At 36.6% G+C, this 17,555-nt stretch overlaps 1 protein-coding gene across 2 annotated transcripts in view; it reads right to left on the bottom strand.

The window, feature by feature from the left end:
* The window catches only part of LOC140149054 (uncharacterized), a 131,893-nt gene that overhangs the window by 66,705 nt on the left and 47,633 nt on the right, over positions 1-17,555 (bottom strand). For both annotated transcript variants that reach the window (XM_072171209.1, XM_072171208.1), the window contains exon 6: positions 8,052-8,273. In XM_072171209.1, coding sequence (XP_072027310.1) covers positions 8,052-8,273 — 222 coding nt within the window. The remainder of the gene's footprint in view (positions 1-8,051; positions 8,274-17,555) is intronic.

The raw sequence follows: 17,555 nt of genomic DNA on the forward strand, positions 1-17,555 counted from the left end.
AATGGCGAAAAAACAAAACATACCAATAGATCATGCAGCCATCAATAATTTAAAAAATAAATACATCGAAAATTACAAATCAAATCTCCACTCTCTCAAATCAAAGAATAAGGATATACAGAGAAAGGAAAAGAAAGGAATGATAAATAAATGTAATAATTGTTATACACTGCAAAAACAGTGTTTAGAAATTTAACACTTTTCTAAATACAATTTTTGCCTTCACTTTGTAAACACGTTTAGAAGCTAAACATCATGTGTCAAATTTCTGAACATTGGTCAGTGATGGTGTTCAATTTCTAAACATCTGGCATCCATATTCTAAACATAACGTTTCTTAACACATTCTTGCCTTCACTTCACTGTTTTTGCAGTGATTGTATAGACTAAATACATAACAGCTCTAGGCAGCCATTCGATAATGTCAATGCCTTTATGCGTTACGTAATTGATACGCCCAGTCAGATGTATTTCACGCCAAACACAAGTCACCCAATTTTGAAAACTGGACGTTGAATGTACACAACACTCATGAATATTGATTGGCAACATTTTTCAATGGGTATTTGGGTCAGTCCATGTCGAAACAGATTGAGTGTACACCCACCCTCTTGGATTTTGCTCTCCTTTGGCTCTGGGGTACCTTTCATGGATCCCTAGGTGAGGTCACAAGAAAAAAATTCAAATTCCATTTCGTTTGCGAATGGCGGGCAATCAAAGTTTGGCGACCTCGACCAAAATTGTGAATTTAAGGGGTCCAAATGACAAAGTGCTCTCTTTGAGGGCACTTTCTTCTTAATTGAATCAGTTGTGATCCTCTTTTTGAATGTGGTCACTCACTGGCTGTGTCTGAAATACCTAATGCCAAAAAAGATAGATTTCGGAATTTCGTTGGGATTTCAGAAGGGGTCAAAATCAGCACTTCGTACTGTTCAATCAAATTATCTTGATTTTGAAGGACCCATGATAATGTCACAGTGCACTTATAGGTCCTAATTATGTTCAGAATGGATTAACCATATGCCAATGTCTATGAGCAACTAAAAAAAGAGAAATTTCTAGACCCCACAGAATTTTAGGCCACCCCTAAAGTGGTTCAGCCACAAATGGCACTTAAAGTCGGCAAATTTTGACCCCTAATAACTTTAGGTGTACACCAGATATGAATTTCTAGTCTTTTGCATCTGAAAGAATGTAGTTTAATGTTACTAGGAACATAAGATTTGTTTTGTATTTTTGTGTTTTAGTATTAAGTTGACGCTTTCAAAAATAGTCATTTTGCCTAACATACCATGCATACAGGATACGGTACAAAATGCCAATTTTAGTATGATATTTTTTTATATTTTTGATCACTTTATAGCCATTTGTATTATTTATCCTGATATTTCAAGCTGCTCTTGAGTCAAGTAATAAGAAAAAACTACTTTCTAATCCTCTGTATGGATTTTTAAGGGGTCAAAAATGCACTTCCTGGCAACGATGCACATGCAAAGTACAGGTTATGGGGTCAAATTTTCAGAATGCTCCCAATTATGTCAAGTAATATATCAAATTACTCGTATGGTCATGAGGATTCCAAAAATGTATAGTTTGTTATGTGTCAGACCTTTCAGGAGGGCGCTATGACGAAAAATGTTCATAGGTCAACGACCTTTTGAAAGTATCAAAACACAAAAATACAAAACAAATCTTATGTTCCTAGTAACATTAGACTACATTCTTTCAGATGCAAAAGACTAGAAATTCATATCTGGTGTACACCTAAAGTTATTAGGTGTCAAAATTTGCCGATTTTAAGCGCCATTTGTGGCTGAACCACTTTAGGGGGCCTAAAATTCTGTAGGGGTCTAGAAATTTCTCTTTTTTGAATTGCTCATAGACATTGGCACATGGTTAATCCATTCTGAACATAATTAGGACCTATAAGTGCACTGTGGCATTATCATGGGTCCTTCAAAATCAAAGATAATTTGATTGAACAGTATGAAGTGCTGATTTTGACCCCCTCTGAAATCCCAACGAAATTCCGAAATCAATCTTTTTTGGCATTGGGCATTTCAGACACAGCTAGTGAGTGACCACATTCAAAAAGAGGGTCACAACTGATTTAATTAAGAAGAAAATGCCTCTCAAAGAGAGCGCTTTGTCATTTGGACACCTTAAATTCCCAATTTTGGTCAAGGTCGCCAAACTTAGATGGCCCGCCATTCGGAAACGAAATTGAATTTGAATTTTTTTCTTGTGACCTCACCTAGGGGTCCATGAAAGGTACCCCTGAGCCAAAGGAGAGCATAATCCAAGAGGGTGGGTGTACACTCAGTCTGTTTTGACATGGACTGACCCATTTGTTAATTTAGTAACGTATCGAAACGTATGGAAATGGATGGAAAAGGATGGACATGGATGGAAATGGATGGGAAAAGGATAGGAACGGATCGATAGGGATGAAAATGGGTCGGAATGAATCAAAATATGACTCGAACATCCCGAAATGAGTACAATAAGAGCTAAAATTCGTCAAAATGTGTTTTCTTATCCTGTGTCTTCATTTGTTTTCTTGTCTTCCCTATTTTTGCATTTCTTTCTTTTTTAGTCTAGCCGAGCGGCGGCTAGACTTCTGGTTCTCAGCGGTTTCTTTCTTCTTCTTCTTTCTTTCTTTCTTCTTTCTGTCAACATTTGATATAATTTGCTCTAGCTCCTTCATTATTTGACCGATTATGATATAAAATTGGATCGATTGAGCCCATATTTATTGGTCGAGCTATGAGTTTTAAAATATTGCGACGAGACGTAGTCGAGTCCAATATTTTAAAACTCATAGCGAGACCAATAAATATTGGGCGTAAAGCATCCAATTTTATCATTATTATGTGTTGGATCCAATATTTTTACACACTTGGATCCATCAAAACATAATAATGACCAAACTTGGGCACAAGCTCCACTACCCCAGCCTTTAAATTTGACATGACCCATTTGGGGTCAAACGTCACGCATGAGTAATTTTGGCTAAAATAGGGTCCTCACAAATTTGGGGTCAAAGGTCATTAAGGTGGTATTTCCGGCACATAACCAAATACCTTCAAAATGCTTCTTTTCCTACAGATTCTATGGTATAGAGATGCGACTGACACATATGCATTGACATTAGTTGGTGTCTATGGGGTCCTCACAGATTTTGAGTTCAAGGTCATACAGGGGACAAAAATGGATGATTACTGAAAATCTTTAAAATTCAATATTTTCTGCATAATAAGTGCTGTGATCATCAGAATAATGCCAAAAGGGCTCTAGCATTATGTTCATATACGATTGTAATCAGATTTGGCTTAAACATGGAGGAGGGTCTGTTTTGGGGTCAAAAGGGTAAAATTCTAAAGTTTGTCCAATTTAAATGAAAATTAGTATATGTGATCGTGATATGATTCAAAATATATTGCAGGTCACCAGAGGTCAACCAAAGGTCAAAAGGGGTTAAATTTTAAAGTTTGTCCAATTTAGATGAAAATTAGTATATGTGATCTTGATATGATTCAAAATATATTGGAGGTCATTTCAAGGTCACCAGAGGTCAACCAAAGGTCAAAAGGGGTCAAATTGCAAAGTGTGTTCAATTTGATTGAAAATTAGTATATGTTATGTGGATATGATGCAAAATGTGGTGACGGTCATTTCAAGGTCATCAGAGGTCATTTCAAGGTCACGGCTAGACTTCGCAGCCTTACTAAGGATGCAATATATCTAGTTGCTTTTTCTTTTCATGCAAATAAAATCCAAATACTAGTAATGGAAGGAAGAAAGAACAATTAGGCCTCGATTTTCTTTTAATTAATCAATTAACGCAAGAAGGAAATAAATGAAGTACAATTCTTCTTTAATTAAGAATAAATAGATTTTTAGATTAATATGAAAAGATATTAATTAATTAAATAAATAGTTGTACTTTATTTTTCTCAATGACATTATTTATTACCATTAAATAAAAACTCCATGATCCAATGAGGTGTAAGTTGGAACATAATGACTTGACAAGCATTACAAAAAAATCAGGTTTGAAAAAATTGACCAAACTCAATTTAAAAGATCGTACATTATGTCTTTAACTTTTGATTTATATATATTTTTATAGGCATATACCTGCATGTGGGAGGATATTGCTGGTATGGGTTTCCAATTCCCCTATCAAATATACCTTAAAATGTGTTTAAATTTAATCTGAGCATAAAATTCTAAAATTTGATTTCATATGATTTTATAGATATCATATCTATAGACCAATTTGGTGAATGAATTGTGGAAAAATACACAATTTTTATCAAGACAATTTTCACACAAAATTTTTTATGATGCAGTTCTTCTCCAGGATTGTTACTTTTAATATATAGTACCAGTAGTACTTAATAGCTGATGTACTAAGTACTTCAAAAAAGAATTTTAAAAGATTTATATTTCAATAAAGACGATAATTATCTTGAAAAGTTTGCAATTGCAACTGGTGTATGCATGGACATTTATTTACACAAATTATGTTGAAAATTTGTTTTATGTAGTAATATTACATTATGGCCTTGACCTATTGAGATCTGCCAAGGTTTCATGCTGCTGTGGTGGCTTTGTATAACTGGCCACACTGTCCTGTGATTTGAGCATTTTGATCGACGGGTGAAACACATTTTGACGAATTTTAGCTCTTATTGTACTCATTTCGAGATGTTTGAGTCATATTTTGATTAATTACGACCCATTTTCATCCTTTTCGATCCGTTCCTATCCATTTCCATCCATTTCCATCCTTTTCCATACGTTTCGATACGTCGTTACTAAATTTACAACTACCCATTTTTCAATATGTCAGCGCTCAAATCGGACACAATTCAATAAACCATTCAGTGCGCTGGTCCTATGCCTCGTATAATTACTATGGATATCTTTTCAAATAATACCATCACACAAGATTAATTCCACTAACACGTCTAAAGCCAGTGGCGTAGATTTCTTTTTGATATGGGGGATGGGGTTGGACAAAAATTCTTGAAGTATAGTGAATCCAGCACCTTTTGATGCCAGAATAAGTTTATGTTACACATCTTTGGGTGACAGCGATGCTAAAAAGGGGGTCTTAACAGCCATACATACACGTCACCTCCAATGTTGGAGTGCCCCCGGACTTAGTCATCCTTGATGAAAAGTTGAAAAGGGCATATACATAGTTGAAGTTTCATATCCGTACGACGCTTTTATAATACCAAATATATGTATTACAGTCCTTTTTGTGAACTGATCACTCTCGACACGAATTACTCATGCAAAATCGTCATCATCATCATTGGTTCTCAGGTGTGTCCACAAAAACGTGGTGCCTGACCTGAGTTAAAAATACTTGGGGTTGATACCCGGAGGAGCAAAGCCGTTGCTAAGTATCTGAGCATCATCGCTGACATTGGTTCAAAAATTGTGTGGCAAATGCGTGTCTGCGCGGTCAATGTACAGCGCTAGTTTGTTTTCGCTCTTCTGGTCGCCATTTGCTTGGCTGTGGGTTTGCTCTTCGCCATAATTTGCTTTTCATGTGCTTTCCTTAAGGGATCTGGAATGAGCGTTTTTTAAGCGTTTCGACAGTATTTTTGTGGGACATGAGAGCACATCAGACATATCGAATTGCATTCTGAATACGAAGAATGTCTTTCTGATTTCAAATAATTTTAATTTTTGAAATTTACGATATAATACAAATTTTATGACAAATTATTAAAATTTGATATTTTTCACATTTTGATATATAACAGTCCTCGAAGTAAATTTTATAAATCTAATGATATATTCTGAAAGTGTATGTAGCTGGGACGAAAAGCCGACGATCAATTGAAAATTTTGACCTTTCATATTGAAGATATGGATTTTTCCCCCAAAAGACCTAATTTTTTTTTTTGTATTTTGGGAAAAAAATCCATATATCTTCAATACGAAAGGTCAAAATGTTCAATAGATCGTCTACTTTTCATCCCACCTACATACACTTCAAGTATACATCATCAGATTTATAAAGTTTACTTCGAGTACTGTTAAATATCAAATAAAAATATCAATTTTAATGATTTGCCATAAATGTGTATTACATTGCAATTTCAAAAATCAAAATTATTTGATATCAGAAGGACATTCTTCGTATTCAGAATGCAATTCGATATGTCTGATGTGCTCTAATGTCCTCCAATAAATACTGTCCAAACGTTCATACCGCACCCCTTAATTTCTCACTTTTTGCTTGTAATTGCCGCCTGCTCTGCGAGCTTTATGTGGCGGTCTCTGTATTTTGTATATAATTGCAGTTATCTAACTTACTTGATGTAGGCCTATGTATGTATAATGACTATATAGTTGATTTGAAGGTATAGAGTTTAATAAAACTTGTCGGCGCTATAATTTTATGTCAAGTTCGCCTGGTCGATTTTTTGTTTGGGTAGGTTATAACAATAATTAAAACTGTTTATAGTTAATAGCGTTTTATGGTATAAAATAACATAAAATGCCATTTTGATTTGTTCAAAATATCAAATACGACTGTATTAATAAAAGACAATAATAAATGCGCACCATCTATTTTGAGTTAATTTTGTGAAATTATTGGTTTTCGGCCTATATAAAAGCCATGAAAACAAAACCCTCCGATTTTACACAATGTAGTAGGCCCTACAGGCCGCTATGGGTTTGGGATTTTTTGGAATCCTTAATGTTTTTTTGGAAATCCTTAAACCTGAAATGATAAGAATTTAAATGGTTCCATTTTTTTCTATGCCCCTGTGGTTTCCACGAGGGTCGAAGGTCACTGTGGGTGAAAACTTTAAAATAGTCCCACCATGTTATAATGTATTTTAAATTGTCCCTCTAATCACACAGAATAAAGAAGTCAATTGTCATATTCTTCTACGGTACTTAGTTCAGGAATTATAAGGTCGAATAGGTCAAATGTCAAAAATTTCATACATCGAGGTCAAAATTACAAAATAGTCCGATTTCATCGAAACTGGTCTCAATTAATTACTCCCCTTAACATTAGAAATCTCAAACATTAATTCACAATTTAAGTGCATGTTTGTATTGCCATGTCCCCCTATTAGAGTTCATGCAGCCAAAGTCCAATAAAATGTACAAGCGTAACATTTGACCCATGATTTCATTCATTGATTCAGAGGTTATATATTTCTCAAATAAATTATTTTTCCTATTTAGTTTGCCGAGAGGAGTAATTTAAGACAAATCTCCATTTAATCGGTGCATTTTGAAAATTTGGCTTCTGTGCATGAGATATTTCCCATTTGACCTTATTTACTCTATAACCCGGGCTCTATAACTCCTGAACTAAGCATCATAGTGCAATATGATAATTGACCTTTTTTATTCTTAGCAATTAGAAGAACAATTCGAGGTATATTACAGCATGATAGAGCAGATATTAAATTTTGGCCCCACCCCTCGTGGGAAGCATAGGGGGCATAGAAAAGATGGAACTGACCAATTCTAGTTTTATTCTATGAGGTGTAAAAGATGACAAAAAACATTGGTTCCACTAAGGGCTGTGCAATAATTATGAGCCCCCCGGGGGTAAAATTTCCAAACGGCTCGCCAAAAATCGCTTGCCCCTCCCTATCGGCCTGCCCAAAATTCTTCCCCCCCCCCCCCTTGCGCATGCAAAATGTTTGGGATCCCAATTTACAAACCTTAAATAGTCTAGATACATGTTGCGAGCGCAGCGACCAGGAAAATTTGCATATTTAAGCGGTACGGTACTTTTACGTACGGTTTTCCTAAACCTTTTTAGAGCGTTTTATTTGAATGAATGCGTGCCAAAAATCGCTTGGGGGGTATTGTTTGCCCCCCTTTCGGCTCGCCACAAATTTCTTGCCCCCAATTTTACCCCCCCCAGGGCTCATAATTATTGCACAGCCCCTAATGTAGGAAAAGGAGATCCCAAACCAAAAATCACCCTTTAGCGCCCTGTACTAAGTAATGACCTCAAAATAGATGGTATTTTTGTCTAATTACAAACTTACCTTCTTTTCCATGGACTACAATTTCACACAGTTGTAAATCACCATCAGGGTCATGCACATACACATAATGTCCGTAACTGTTGGTAGAACAGGCCTTGTAGATCGGATTACCGCTATCTTGTTCAGCCATTGTTACTGCAGTACCACACATCACATTATCATCGTATGTTGGACAAGAGCCCACGTAGATGACAGTGTTTTGTACATCTGGAGTTGCACCGGCTAGATATTTAGTGAAAGGAAAATAATATTATAGAAGACCATGATGTGTAATAAAAATTCCTTTAAAAAGGAAATGGGCGTACCAAAGAAAGTGCGCATGATGTAGGGTATTGTTAATATTTGAGATAAGTACTAGTACTGGAAATAATAGTAGGAATGAGTGAACTGGGATAAACAAGCAAGCACGCGTAGTATATTTTACGATTTGAAAAAGTTAAGTGTGATTAAAACGCATTTTTTTGTATACTGCAAACACACCCCTGTTTGTAAGAATCTGCACACAAGACATAATGCAGTCATGTCTACAGTAGAATTCACCACGACCTTTGCAGGACTTAAACCTCATTAAAAGCTATTAAACCAAGATAACACTCATTTTGAAACAGCTCAACTGATTAAATCAGATCTTCTCTGGTTAAATCCTCACAACACATGTGTCTGTTTTACCTGTACAATGAGCAATGAGCTGGTATTATAGTGTCAGTTGGGTGAACGATTATAAAGCAAACGAAAGCTATACAATAATGTGTGGGCTTTTGTTTACGAAATGAGACAATGGTCTGCTTATTGTTAACCAGCATTCTTGAAAATGAGAAGCATAGGCCTATGTGGATACAGACTTAACACGGTTTGAAAATAATTTCTTCACATTTTTTGGTGTTATCTGTCGTTTACATATCCTTCCTAAAACACAAAAGTGCGACTATTTCCAAACACCTAAATTAGCTAAAAATTTAGGACATCTTACAAAACTATATTTTCTAGAATTTCAGAGAATATTGGCCGGTTATTTTTTACACAGTGACGTTATCTAGGCAATTGTCTATTACTTCTAACATACACTATTTGTAAGGTCACGCGTCAATTGTGAGAGCACTGTGTATTGTGTATAGGAAAACGGACAGTAACTGCAGTATGAACCTCATTTTGCACAGGCCTACTAAATGAAAATGGGGATACAAACTGATAAAGATACCTTGAATCACGGTAGACCCCGGGGGTAGCTCACCAACACCCGACAACATGCTATACAATTGTGATTTGTATTGAACCCCCTCAACGTGGAGTTGTAAATGTATACGTTATTTGCGCTGTCTTTGTTCAAGCGTGGATGTCTATGGTTGCAGGTGACGTTTGCATAGGCTTAGAAACTGAGTAGGGGACTTGCGGGGGCTTAGCCCCCTCAATAGTTTTGGTGTATGGGCTCAGGGGCTACAAAAAGAAGAAAAGTTATGTAAGAATATATTGGCCTATAATATATAGGGCCTAGGCTACGGATGATAAGTTTTGATTATGCATGTAATCATGACAATTATTGCATTTAATACTGTACAACACAATTGTAAGTTTGATACATAAGACTACATTTTTACAATGTTGTGCACATGATATTTGACGGGTTTTTCGAATGTACAGTGTACGGTCCTTATCTGAGAGACTGGGACAAAATTAGTGTCTGATCACGTGTCTGATACTGCTGTATCACGTAACCTGTCTGCCGCCCTCAATATTCAATTACTTCCATTGAGCGAAAACGTGGACAAAAATCTGGCAATTGTACTGCCCGTTGTACTGTGCAAATATTACGGCCATAATAGGCCCTATATCTTTGCAAGTTCCGCTATGGGTCAAAAGTGATTCCAGTATTCCCAATAATTATTACCTCTATCAGAAGATCACCGTGAGGTACCGTGTCTAGATTGTATGTAATGGGTCATTAATTTTAAAGTGAGTAATTAGTACAACATGATGCAGTCATGTCTACAGTAGAATTCATCTCGACCTTTGCAGGACTTAAACCCCATTAAAAGCTATTAAACCAAGATAACACTCATTGAAACAGCTCAACTGATTAACTCGGATCTTCTCTGGTTGTGCACATGTGTCTGTTTTCAATGTGCGATATCGCAATAAAGCTGGTATTATAGCTTCAGTTGGGTAACCGATTATAAAGGAAACGGAAGGAAACAATGGTATGTGCACCTTTGTTCACGAAATGAGACAATGCCCTGCTTTTTGTTAACCAGCATTCTTGAAAATGAGCAACATAATGATTGTTGACTTAACACGGTTTGGAAATAATTTCTTCATATTTTTGGTGTTATCTGTCGTTTACATATCCTTCCTAAAACACAAAAGTGCGACCCTCTCCAAACACCTAAATTAGCTAAAATTTAGGACATGTTACAAAACTATATTTTCTAGAATTTCATAGAATAGTTTAAATGTAGCTTGTACCGTTTTTTTGTGGCATCCTTCAGAACGGAGCGGTTCGTTACCAATATAGCTCAATATTTTCGGTCAAATCTCCATTCAATTAACACGGGGAGTTGGCTAGCTATGAGCTAGCTATGCTTTGCCCTCACTCATATTTTACGAAAGTGCGACCCCTTCTGAACATCTAACCTAGCTGTAATTTTAGGTCATGTTAGAGAAATATATTTGCTAGAAGTTTGGAGAATAGTTAAAATATTGGCCGGTTATTTTTCACACAGTGATGTTAACTAGGCAAATGCAATATACTTCTTCATACACTATTTGTAAAGGTCGCGCGTCAATGGTGAGAGCGCAACGTATTGTGTATAGGAAAACGGACAGTAACTGCAGTATGAAAAACTCCATCGGAACTGCATCGCACAATATGACTTGCGTCGATTCAGACTACAAAAATTGTGACGAAAGTTTCATCTCATACTAAACGTCATTAAATGTCAAAAGTGATATTAGAATGGTGCGTTACACTTACGCCCAAAAATATGTACAAAATTAATAACTGGTTTTATAACGTACATAATTTCAAACACCCTATCTATTAAATTGTTCATAGGGTTTAAACAAAACATCAATATTAAAGCCATAATGTACGATCTTATAATATGGGATTGGTTATTTTCAAACCTGATTTTTTGACATAGGCCTATTTGTAATGTTCACGCATGTCCCAAATTACACCTAAATGGAATCAGCCAAATTTATTGTGTTTGTAGGTCACGGGAGCAAAGTTCGCCATAAAGTCATCATTCATGAATGATGACTTTATGTACATGTCCTAGTATAGAACTAAATGTTAAACTGTCAAAATAACCAGTACGGTTTCTCACTACGGTTTCTCACTTCAGGCGCCGCGGTTTTCGGATGCGATCAATTCTCGTTTTCAACTTGTAATCATTGTGAGATGAGTAGATATTGAAGTAAGAATTACAGTAAGGGACTATGAAGTAGACTAAGGCCGGATTCTTATAGGAAGTCTCCGGCAATCACAACATTTTGCTTTATGTTAAAAAAATAATTGTTAATCACGAATCACGTGATTTTATTTTAATAAAACTCATATTGGCCATAAAAATAAATAAAAACAGCCGTCTCTCGACACGCGATATTCAAAATTTCCGGGCACTGAAATTGTCCAGTGCAATGACGTTCCAGTAATACAATGAGGGCTGACGAAATTGAGCACAAATAATCATGACGTCATTGCACTAGACAATTTCGGCGCGGGAATTTCGAATACCGCGTGTTGATAGTCCATACAGGACCAACACAATATTTAGCACTAATAATCAACGCCGTCAGGCGTTGGTCCTTATAGATTGGTGCTCTACCCCCAGCAGCGCAATCGAATTACCATAAGCAGTGACCTGAACCAACCCAGTTAATGACAACGTAATAACTCCAAATATGGTTGGTAACCCCGCCCATCATTTAACCGCATCTGTTATGTAACTGGGACGAGTACGCTAGTCATCTCAATCGATTGATTTTGAGATTGCATGGATTAAAACACTTCACACTTTTAAAGTAGCTTGGTTTACCAGTGTAGGCCTAAATCGTGATATCATATTGATTTATTTTGTAAAATCAGTGTCATTATATTAGTCTGGTTCTATTTTGGAAATGTGCTTATATAAGCATCAAGCGGCAAGTTGGAACTCCGTGACCCTCAAAAAAGACCCAAACGACCCTCAAACACCCTACATACTCATAGTCATATACGCTGGCGAAGTTACGTAATTAATCGGATTAATTACCATAGCGATAGGTGAAAACAATTTTGAACATATCGCGCTGCACTACAAGCAGGTTACACTCACCACCTGTGTATGTCTGCAATCATAGATTGAATACAATACTGGTCTTTTCAAAGATACTTATCTTACAGGTGCAAGTGATCAATATGATATGGTTCAATGCAGAGGTACCGCTTGAACATATCAGTGCAGCGCGGTATATTCAAAAATTGTTTTCACCTATTGCTATGGTAGTTAATCCGATTATTACGTAACTTCGCCAGCGTATAGGAGGCAAAAATTAAACATCCAAATTCACTAAAAACATGTCAAATTATTTGTCTGAGTCTAAGGATCACAGTGTATCATATTTGCACGTAGGACACATAGTTACCAAGTTTTGAGGCTCGACAGGTCCAAGGTCAATTTGCATGCTATGGGTGAAAAATTAAAAGTTACTCCGATTTTCGAAAAATGGTTGCAAACTGACATTCTTCAAGTTCAAGGGACTCTTAGATTAATCACTCAATCAAAAGTATTCAACAAACAATCAAGAAAACAATCAGAATTATTTAATGAATTGATTGATTAATCATTTAATCATCCTATCATCCTATCAATATAATATAATAATATAAATAGAATCACAATAACTTATTAGGTTGATACGAATCAATAGTCAGTCAAGCATTAAACTACTCAACAAGCATCAATTGATAATCATTCGTTTGATTATGATTATTAACAAATTACATTGTAGTCTCGTAATTAATGTACCGTATCTTGGTGTTAAAATATCAATCAATTAAGTAATCGAGTCAAGCAACCACTCAATTTATAATCAGTCTCTCAATTGGTAGGTCTTCATGTCTTACACTAGGATCCACAACATGCTCATCTAATGAGGGCACAATACTTTAACCCCAATACATTTGTATATTCATTGAATGACCTTTGAAAATTTGGGTACAAAAACTCATACTCTGCAACTTGAGGTCAAATTTGCACTATTGAGTATTTAATTGAGGTTATTGAACTTTGTCATCAGATGAAAATCATGGTATTATACCCCCTTAAAGTAAATAAATGAGTGAAACCCAAAGTTTTTATGAAGCGTGTGTCCTCCAATTCTATATTTTTCTTAAACATGTTAAACGAATAGGCCAACTATCACAATTAAAGGGGCATTTCGTGATCCACAGCCTCATCCCCCACTTTTCTCAAAAAAGTTGAGATTTTTATATCACTGGAAACCTCTGGCTACATAATGTTTATGTACAAAATATTTCTTGCAGATTAATTCGTTTAGCAAAGATATCGTGAAATTTGAATTTCGTTCTGGTGCACCAGAACGAAATTACAACGCATTGTCTATGTAGCATACAAATAATCATGCATAACTCGCGGACGCAAAATCGGAATCAACTGAAATTTTGGGAATAGGTTTTTTTCGTGGATATCTAATGAAAAATGACATAAATAGAGGATGCTAGGATCACGAAATACTCCTTTAATAGAGGTTGTGCATATGACGTATCATACCGTAAATATCATGGAGCTATTATAAGATGGAGAGGAAATAGATTACGTAACGCATTGAAACCTTGTGCCGATTTGAAATCTGACAAGCTATTCATCGAAAGGTACCTTTTGTTTGGGACAAAGGGCTTCCACCATTAAATCGGTAAGCTGACCCGACAGTGTATTAACGCTTTACCTAGGAGGCTACTGTCAATAAGTGATCAAATGCAAGTCGCGTGAAAGCGCTTAATGGAATGAAAAGTACCTATTGTTATACATAAACCCAAGGGTGTGATTGAGTAGCCGTAAGCACAAAAGGCACCCATTAGCCGCTAATGCATAGTTCGTTGTCACCCCACTGACATTAGGTGCTTCATTTAAATAAATTGAATGCGCCTGCTGAATGATTACACATCATGGCTGCCATGTCTAGAATGGTATTAAATAGCTACGTCCCGGGAGCTACGTATACATGTAACATATAATAATTATACCGGTATAGGCCTATATAAAAGTTGTTTTACAAATTGAGATTTTATTTTATTTTAAGAAGGAGAATGTCATAATCAGTGGCGTACTGAAGGGGGGCAGCTCTTCTGTGAGAGGTCTTGGGAGGGGATGAGGTTGAAGGAGGGAGGGGATATGGAATGGAGGAAGAGAGAAAGAGGAAGAAATAAAGAGAAATAAATAAATAGACGTAAATAAATAGAAAGGTAAGGAAAATGATAGGAATGAGAGGGGACAAAACGTAAGAGGGGATGGAGAAGGGAAGGGAGATAAGAAGAGGGAGTGATACTTTAGCAAGTACAGAGAAAGGAAAAGAAATGAATGACAAATAAATGTAGGCCTTATAATAATTATTATAGAAACTAAACACAGCCCCCCCCCCCCCGCCCACACCCCCCCACACACACACATAGGCCTAACACTAACAGCACTATAGGCAGCCATTCGATGATGCCAATACCTTTATGCGTTACGTATTTAAAACGCCCAGTCAGATGTATTTTACACCTGCCAAGCACAAGTCACCCAATTTCGAAAATTGGACGTTGAATGTACACTCTCATGAATATTGATTGGCAACATTTTCCAATATGTCAGCGCTCAAATCGGACACAATAGAACAATAGACCATTCAGTGCGTTGGTAAATATGGTGGACTCCTCAAATCCATTCAACAAAAGCATGATTGCAATCTACCGAGACAGTTCGTCTCACACACATAACAAATGCACTGCGATCAAATAGGTTGATGACAACATTTGACTGAATGGTTACGGTGAAGAACATCGGTTCAAATCCTTTGTTTGTAGCCAATCAATAATTTCAAGCACAACCTCTACAAAAATAGTAACGAATCGTGGTTAACCAGGACAATATTAAATGTAGTGATGACAAAAGGAACTGATTGTGTGCTACCTACAGGTCAGTGAACTGAGGGTAAAACCCAAAGAGCTTTTAAATAGAAATAGAGTCGCAATAGATTATATAATCTTTTGTTCGTTTGATGCCGATTAGAAGTTGCGACAGGCTATTCATAAAAGTGGTACCATTGTTTCGAATAAAGGGGTTCCGCCATTAAATTGGTCACTGATCCGGCATCATATTAACGCTCTACACAACAGGCGAGTATCAATAAGTGACCACACTACAGTCATGTGTAAGGGCAGTCATGTGTAAAGTGGTACCATTGTACTCAATGTATCCCAAATGTGTGCTTGTGTGGGTCTGAAGACTATAAGGAGGCTTTAGCTGTCGATGCAATCATCTTTACCACCCACCTGACGATAGGTGTTTCATTTAAATAAATTGAATGCTCTTGGTGATCGATTACACATTAGAATGTATGAAGGCTGCCATTTCCAGTCCATATATCTATATTACACTATAATGGTAATCGCTATACGTATACATGTAAGTATAAGTATAGGCCTATAAAGGTTGTTTTTAAGAAATTTCCATTTAATGTTATTTTAAGAAGGAGATTGGTATAGAAATAGTGGCGTACCCAAAGAGGGGAGGGATTGGGGAGGGACAGATTCACCTCTGTGAGAAGTCTTGGGAGGGGGAGAGGGAGGAGGGATATGGAGAATGAGAGAGGGCTGGAGGAAGGGATAATAAAGGCAAGTAGATAAATAGAAATATAAGGAAAATGATGGGAATGAGAGAGGGAGGGTGAGAAGGACAATGAGAGCGAGGGAGTGATAAAATGTAGGCCTAGGAAAAAATAAGTACAGAGAAGGGAAAAGAAGTTAAAGGAATGATGAATACATTTAATTATTAGGCCTATATAATAACTAAACACATAACAGCACTGGGCAGCCATTCGACGATGTCAATGCCTTTATTCGTTACGTAATTAAAACGCCCAGTCAGATGTATTTCACACCTACCAAACACAACTCACCCAATTTCGCAAACTGGACGTTGAATGTACACTCTCATGAATATTGATTGGAAACATTTTCCAATATGTCAGCGCTCTAATCGGAAACAATAGAACAATAGACCCTGCAGATCTTCTCTGGTAAAACCGAGTATTATAATAGCATTAACACATTATGCAACTGAAGAGGATTAATAATCAATTTTGTTACGCAATACTGGTGTCAATCCCAAGCTAGAAGCTAGTGTTCTGGTAGCAGGTAGGCAAGCCACACCTACTGACAGCTATTGATGATATTCAGTCGATCGGATTGGCTGTATATCATTAGTAGCTGTCAGTAGGCGTGGTTAATCAGTTTGACATTTCCCCCGACTTTCCGGGAAGGATTTGTCGAATGTAGAAGGACCCACGCCTGACGGCGTGGACTACCGTACTAAATGGAGCGTGGTCCTCCTTGAAGGACTACGTGTTGAGAGCCGGCTGTTTTTATTAATTTTTCCTTCCTTCTTTCCATATACGTGCTTATCTCCAGGGGCGGCGGAACGATTTTGAAAGTGGGGGGGGGGCAGTCAGGGTGATGTAAAAAATCAAAATAATGGCCGCGAAGCGGCCATCGCGTCGCGCTTGCGAGACGCAGGGGGGTGTCTGAGGGCCCAGACAAACGAGAACCTAGACCAATGACTTTGACTCGCGTAGTGAAGCCGACACTGCTTGGCAACGAATTTGACAAGGACGCATACCCGGACGCAAACAAGCAGACATGTTTTGGTCTCAATGAAATTGAGGACGAATTTCATTTCATTATGAAATGTTCCTTATATAACGATATCCGTAATAGATTTATGACGTTAATAGATGATTTTTTTGTTACCAACAATTCAACTGAAAATGATAAGTTTCTTCTTATCATGGGTGCCAATGATTTTGACACCACCAATGCAGTTGCTAATTTCATTTATACTGCATTTGAAAAACGGATTTAAATAATAGGCCTATGCCTAGTTAATTTATATTATATTCTTTATAGTTGTAAACTGTAATTGTTCTTGTACTTTATTTGTATTATATATATCGTATCGTATTATTATATATGTTTTGACCATATCTTGTTGTAAGATGAATTAGGGGTTCATTCATATATTTTCATGACTAAACGATTGTTTATGCCCGAGGGCTTTAGCCCGAGGGCATAAACAACGTTTAGTCATGAAAATATATGAATGAACCCCGTTCATACATACGTAACATTCTGCTTGCTGTTATTTCCCTCCAAAACTAAAAATACCATTATTTTAAACTAAAACTACCAGTTCCTTATCATTTTTAACAGTTTCTCCATCGCTAATTGTAAGAAAACGTTTTCTT

Source organism: Amphiura filiformis, chromosome 3 (assembly GCF_039555335.1).
Source record: "Amphiura filiformis chromosome 3, Afil_fr2py, whole genome shotgun sequence".
Lineage (NCBI taxonomy): Eukaryota > Metazoa > Echinodermata > Ophiuroidea > Amphilepidida > Amphiuridae > Amphiura > Amphiura filiformis.